Below are 7,500 nucleotides of genomic sequence, written 5' to 3' on the forward strand. Positions count from 1 at the left end.
GCCGTCACCGTGATTCGAACCCGGGACCCTCAGATTGAAAGTCCAACGCTTTAACCACTCGGCTATTGCGCCCGTCAATTCCTGATATTCGATTTGAATGTTTCAACCAAGAAACAATTGTCCCATTCCTTCATCTACTGGCACGTTTCCACCGTGACTGACCGACTGACTGACCGTTTCCTTGCCGTGACCAACAGTGTGTGCACTGAGACACTGAACAGCCCATAGTGTCCGCCACTGGGCTGAACCCGTGATTCGACAGCAGTCACTAATATAACTACACACTTCAGAACACAATGGCAAGGCGACTCCGCTAATCTCGCCGCGCGGATAACGTGTGCGATACAGCCGTCACTTTATCTCCACACAATGAACTTCTGGACCACTGTAGATACACACACACACACACACACACACACACAGAGAGAGAGAGAGAGAGAGAGAGAGAGAGAGAGAGAGAGAGAGATCTAGGGACACTAAACCAGCCTTGAATATCTCGCTTTCACGTACGCATGTAACACGTACGGTTACTGAAAACACTGATTTTTTTTTTCTTCTTTTCTTTTGCTTTTTTTTTTTTTTTTTTTTGTCAGTACATCGTGCCTTTGTTCGCCGTTTCACTGTGATAATCATAATGTGTCCCCAGCTCTCCCTCAAATCAACGACATTTCGGTTTCCAACCATACTTTGATCATTGACATTTCACTGTCATGTGTTTCCAAGTCCTAACCACAATCAACGACAATCAGCATTGTCGTTGCCCTAACCCAATCAACGACAGTCAACGACTTTCCATTGTCATCTATTTCCAACCCTCTACCTCAAGCATCGCTATTTCACTGTGATGCCGTGTTTCCATGTCCTACCTCAATCAACGACTGTCAACGACTTTTCATTGTCATCTACGATTTCCAACCCTACCTCAAGCATCGCTATTTCACTGTGATGCCGTGTTTCCACGTCCTACCCCAATCAACATTTCACTGTGATGTGTTTCCACGTCCTACCCCAATCAACATTTCATTGTGATGTGTTTCCACGTCCTACCCCAATCAACATTTCACTATGATGTGTTTCCACGTCCTACCCCAATCAACATTTCACTATGATGTGTTTCCACGTCCTACCTCAATCAACATTTCACTGTGATGTGTTTCCACGTCCTACCCCAATCAACATTTCACTGTGATGCCGTGTTTCCACGTCCTACCCCAATCAACATTTCACTGTGATGTGTTTCCAAGTCCTACCTCAATCAACATTTCACTGTGATGTGTTTCCACGTCCTACCCCAATCAACATTTCACTGTGATGTGTTTCCACGTCCTACCCCAATCAACATTTCACTGTGATGTGTTTCCACGTCCTACCTCAATCAACGACAGTCAACGACTTTTCATTGTCATCTATTTCTAACCCTCAAACTAGGAGGCAAAGTTGCACTGGCTCTTAGTGCTGCAGCCTTGTGGGCTAGTTGGCCTTTGGGAACCGTCCCAACGCCGACTGTCCTAAAACCCTCTTGGCCGAGAGAGTGGGGATGTAACTTGGGCAAGACACTCTCCACTGTAATCAAATTCTAGCCCAGATAGTCGGAACAGCAGTTGCCTCTTCTGCTGTTCTGATGGTCATAGTCGGACACGACTGACTATCATACATATATATTTCCAACCCTCTACCTCAAGCATCGCTATTTCACTGTGATGTTGTTGTTTTTTTCCAGTTCTGAAGCACGTCAACCAACGACACGGAACAGTGAACACAACTGAACTGACAACCGTTCAATAATAACCGTGCCATCAAATTGCTATGGACGAATCAAGTCATAATCAAATCAAATAATAAAACGAGAGAAATACCAGGTTCAAGTCATACAATCCAAACGAGAGACGAACTACGGATTCGGATAATTTATTCAAGAAAAGACGAGAGAAACGCACAGAGAGAGAGGAGGGGGAGGGAGGGAGGGAGATTTACTTTAAAGAGCACGATCTTCGAGTTCGAGTTCGTTTTTACTTCTTTTTTTTTTTAAGCTCTAATCTGTCTTGTTTCTTGAATTCGAACTTTTAAATAATTATATAAAGACGGGGAGAAACAGATGGATATGTTCTTGTTTGTTTTTTTTTACAGTACGGTTGTTTTAACTCACTCAGTACGGCCAGTTCTCTCTTCTCCTCTACACAGACCCCTCGGATGTCCAGTGGGTGTCTGAATGACCCAACCTTTAGCTTCCGTCGTCAGAATTGTGGTATTCTTTGTCAGCATTCACCTCTTCAGCGTAAGAGCCTTCCGCTTGTAATAGTTTGATGATGGTAATTGGGGTGAAACGCTGTTAACGTCGTCTCTTTCGCCGTTCGTATGGAGAGAGTTAAAGTGATCAACCGAAAGAGATAGGCACAGGGAAACGGCAAGGATAATCCTATGTTCTTGTCATTATAACTGTGATTGAAAGAGAGGCCAGAGATATTCCTGTGTTCTTGTCATGAAAGGTGATATAAAAGAAAAGAGGCCAGAGATATTCCTGAGTTCTTGTCATGAAAGGCGATATAAAAGAAAGAGGCCAGAGATATTCCTGTGTTCTTGTCATGAAAGGTGATATAAAAGAGGCCAGAGATATTCCTGTGTTCTTGTCATGAAAGGTGATTTGAAAGAAAAGAGAGGGCAGAGATATTCCTGTGTTCTTGTCATGAAAGGTGATTTGAAAGAAAAGAGAGAGCAGATATATTCCTGTGTTCTTGTCATGAAAGGTGATATAAAAGAAAAGAGGGCAGAGATATTCCTGTGTTCTTGTCATGAAAGGTGATTTGAAAGAAAAGAGAGCAGAGATATTCTGTGTTCTTGTCATGAAAGGTGATATAAAAGAGGGCAGAGATATTCCTGTGTTCTTGTCATGAAAGGTGATATAAAAGATGGCAGAGATATTCCTGTGTTCTTGTCATGAAAGGTGATTTGAAACAGAGACGGCATAGGTATCCAATGCTCTTGTCATAAGAGACTGTAGATATACATATATATATATATATATATATATATATATATGTTATGTTCCTGTCATAAAAGGTGATTGAAAGAGAAAGAGAGACGGTAGATATTATATATCCTATGTTCTTGTCATAAAAGAGGGTTGAAAGAGAAACTGAGATAGAAACGGCAGTGCTAGTCCCGTGTTCTTCAGTGTCGCGAAAGGTGATTGAAATATATAAAATAAAAATTTAAAAAAAAAGATACAGCCGGCAAAGATATTCCTATGTTCTTCTCACAAAAGGGTGATCGAAATAGAGAGAGACGGCCGGTATACATACATATATATATATATATATATATATATAGATAGATATATTCCCTTGTTCCTGTCATAAAACCTGACTGAAATGGAAAGAGACAAGAGACGACAGAGCTGGTCCCGTACAGTTCTTGCTTTGACAAGGGAGGATCGCAGTTCTTTCCTTCGCTGTTGGAAAGTGCCCGTGTTCCCTGCCTACCTACCCAGAGGGAGGAAGAATCAATTGAGAGACATGCTGTCTATATACTGTCCACCCTGCCTCGGCTCGGACAAAGGTCTGGTCTTTTGTCTCCCTGATGTCACCCCCCCCCGCCCCCCCCCCTTACACACACACACACACACACAGTACTTTAGGTATCCGATACGTGATGAACTAGAAAGTCATGTGAGTTGTTGGAGGTAGCTCTTTCCAGAAACTGGAAAGTCATGTGAGTTGTTTGTGGTTGTTCTTTCCAGAAACTGGAAAGTCATGGAGCTGTTAGACTGAGGTAGCTCTTTCCAGAAACTGGAAAGTCATGTGAGTTGTTAGAGGTAGCCTTTCGGAAACTGGAAAGTCATGTGAGTTGTTAGAGGTAGCTCTCAGTTTCCGAAAACTGGAAAGTCATGTGAGTTAGAGGTAGCTCTTTCCAGAAACCAGAAAGTCCGAGTCGTATGGTCATTGCCGGGACAGCTCTGTCCCTGGAAAGGGATGGTTTATGCACCACGGAACGTTCACAATTTCCAACGCTGCATAACACGTGACGCACACAGTCAAATATCCACATGACTTTGCTGTTTCGGGTTGGTTTGGGTTTTTTTTCCCCATCTGATACTCTTACAACTGCACTACATTTACAATACATTTACAATGCCTTATTTACAATACTCTGAAAGAATTCAAGACACGTATCAATGCTCAAGTGTTGGCGAAGACCCTCTCTCTTTCTCTGTCATGGGAGCAGTTGAGAGCAAGTGAGAGAGAGAGAGAGAGAGAGAGAGGGAGAGAGAGAGAGAGAGAGAGAGAGAGAGAGAGCGCAACAGAAAGAGAAACAGCAAACAAACAAAAAAATGAAAAAAAAAAAAAAGGGACGTGGTACTTACAAATCCATAGCCGCGGCTCTTGCCCGTCTGTCTGTCTGTGATGACCACCGCCTCGTCGATGTCGCCGAACTTGTCAAAGTAATCTCGCAGACTCTGGTCGGTGGTGTGGTAAGGCAACCCCCCCACGAAGATTTTGGTGTAGGTGGTGTCCTTCTGGCCAGCGATCAACGCTGGGTTGATGGCGGTGGAGGTACCGGCCATGTTGGTGTTGATGTACAGGGCTGAAATTTTGACGGTGGGGTGAGAACCTTAGTGAGCACAAAACACAACGCCTCGACGGCTGTAGGCTGTGGGAGCAGCTAGTAGTAGCAGTGCCTGGTGAAATCGATGGGGCAACCGTTTCAAAGACTTGACGGAACGTTGTCTCACTGTCGCTCAGTGTTTCAGCTGCGAGTTGAGTTGAGTACTTGCTTGCTTGCTTGTCCACACGTGTGCTCTCGGCAAGTGTTCAGGAGGATACTGAGGGAGAGAGAGAGAGAGAGGAAGTGGGTATGATGGGGGAATGACGAAGATAAAAGTCACGTCCACTGACTGACCCAACCACGAAGCGGTCCTCAAAGCATGTGACTTGACTCTCGCTAGTAGTACACAGTCATGCGGCCCTGTAACATCCAGTGACAAACACACTACTTGCTTGGGTTATCACACACTGACTTGACAACAGCCGACAACTGACCCAACTTCGTGTAGGGAGCGAGACAGAGACAGAGCTTTGCTCACTGCGGGAGACAAGAGACCTGGGAGCGGGTTACTCAATCACAGACTGTTGGCGAAGTGAAACGTGAAGACTTGAGGTCAGTGGTGGTGGGGGGTGGACAGCACGACGCTTGATAAAGTGCACCAGCGGTGAGCGGATGTCTGCAAATGAGTTCTCGGCGGGGAAAGCGTGCAATGACAAACAACCGAGTTCTGGAAAAAAAAAAGGTGTGAGCAGGGCAAAACTGAGAAAACACGGCACACTTTGTGAGATCTACGTTCAGAGGTAAAGTTAAAAAAAAACACAGGGTCTGTTTGCACTGACGGGAGCCGGAGAGAGAGAGAGAGAAAGAGAGAATCACTAGCACGTACAAAGTCCACAGCACACTTGTAGCACTTGCAGGACGAAGAACAAAACGTCACGACCACAGCGGAGAGCGAACAACAAGAACTGAGACTACACGGTACATAGACACAGCACAACACCGCACACCTTGAAATGACCTGTTGCCGTATTGAACACTCGTCTTTGAGCTCCGTCTGCTCACACCTCACCTCAGCCCACGGCTCCAAGCCCCGCCTCCGCGTGCGCGAGTAATGGTACTGCGCTAGCGACACGGCGCGAAGAGACCCCGCCCACCTCGCTGACTCCGCCCTTTAGGGGCGGGGCTTGTGGCGGGTCGGATTTCCAGGGGTGCACACAACGGTAAAACATGCCCTTGTTACGGCCGCCCAGGCGAGACGGGCGGTGTGCAGGTCACAGCTGGCGGAGTACACTGCAGGCCAGCGTGAGAACGGGAGGTTCCTGCAGAGTGGGTGGTACAGTGGGACAGACTCCCTCTGAGGATGGGATTTAAAGATTATCGCTAACGCGTATGATGTCCCTTCAGGTACATCTCCAACTCTAAAGGTAGTGTTAGATAAATTACTCTACATGTGGTGTCAAGTACATCTGCACTCTAACTACATGTGGTGTCAAGTACATCTCTCTGACTACATGTGGCGTCAGGTTCATCTTCACTCTAACCATATGTGGTGTCAGGTACATCTCCACTCTAACTACATGTGGTGTCAAGTACATCTGCACTTTACATGTGCTGTCAAGTACATCTGCACTCTAACTACAGGCGTGCAGGTTGCCATTGCTCTGTGCAAAGTCTTCTCGAAATAAGTTTGCTGTTGTTGGTGGTGTTGTTATTTTAAACCCTAACAAATTCCTACTTCCTAATCACCCTGATTATTTCCAACCTAGGCAGCCATACTCAGTTTTCATGGGTGTGCATGTTGGGGCCGTTATGTTCTTGCTTCGATAGAACGCTGACATGCATTAATAATAGTAATAATAATAATAATGGATACTTATATAGCACACTATCCAGAAATCTGCTCTAGGTGCTTTACAAAAACGCTTTTGTTAACATAAAACATTAATTCAATGTTACATACACACACCAAAATGTGACTACACACACACACACACACACACACACACACACACACACACACACACACACTGCAAACATACATTTTAACATATATATGTATCTAACAGCTACCCCAACACATACGCACACATAGGCAGGCACAAACTTACATAAACACACGCACACACAATACACATTCATATACATGCATGTAGTTATATACACTTACTTATGTATATACACATAGTCAAGCACAGCCAACGCAAAGGAAGTGGACCTGCCACAATTGAACTTATTACTGAAGGAAAAGGTGAGTTTTGAAGCGAGATTTTTTTTTTTTTTTTTAAATGCGAGGGAATCAGAATGACGGAGGTTATCGGGTAGCTTGCTCCACGTCTTTTGGCGATTGAAAAGAATTATGGAATTTTAAAAGTGCGCGTTTGATCTTCTGCATGTGGAGATACACCGGGGGGGGGGGGGGGGGGGTCTAGGGCGCAGCAACACATGACCCCCTTTTTGCAGTCTGCGTTACAACAAGCAAGATGGTTTCATTCAGTTTCAGTTTCAGTTTCAGTAGCCGTCAGTCAAGGAGGCGTCACTGCGTTCGGACAAATCCATATACGCTACACCACTTCTGCCATAAAGCAGATGCCTGACTGACCAGCAGCGTAACCCAACGCACTTAGTCAGGCCTTGAGAGAAAAAGAATAATAATAAAATAAAATAAAATAAAAATAAATAAAATAAAATAATAATTAGAAGAAGAAGAATAGATAAATACATTTAAAAAAAATTTTAAAAAAGAACTACTACTAATAATTCAGGTAGCCGGCAGTACATCTGTACATCATGTTGACCTGGAAGATCCGAAAAAAATCATCTCCACCCTAACTTGATTCCACCGCTGCCGCAACCAGAATTCGAATCGAGAGCTGGAGAGAGAGAGACAGACAGACAGAGACAGAGACAGGGAGAGAGAGAAAGAGAGAGAGACAGAGACAGGGAGACAGAGAGACGGAG

The 7,500-nt window shown here is 44.6% G+C and overlaps 1 protein-coding gene across 2 annotated transcripts in view; it reads right to left on the reverse strand.

The window, feature by feature from the left end:
- LOC143291258 (RNA-binding protein 24-A-like) overlaps positions 1-5,568 on the reverse strand; it is a 122,828-nt gene extending 117,260 nt beyond the window's left edge. The window contains exon 1 of one of the 2 annotated variants that reach the window (XM_076601080.1): positions 4,361-5,568. In XM_076601080.1, coding sequence (XP_076457195.1) covers positions 4,361-4,561 — 201 coding nt within the window. In that variant the 5' untranslated portion in view covers positions 4,562-5,568. The remainder of the gene's footprint in view (positions 1-4,360) is intronic. The other variant, XM_076601079.1, reaches the window with a different exon arrangement.
- Positions 5,569-7,500: the final 1,932 nt, after the last annotated feature.

The sequence above is a fragment of the Babylonia areolata genome, chromosome 16 (genome assembly GCF_041734735.1).
Source record: "Babylonia areolata isolate BAREFJ2019XMU chromosome 16, ASM4173473v1, whole genome shotgun sequence".
NCBI classification, from domain to species: domain Eukaryota; kingdom Metazoa; phylum Mollusca; class Gastropoda; order Neogastropoda; family Buccinidae; genus Babylonia; species Babylonia areolata.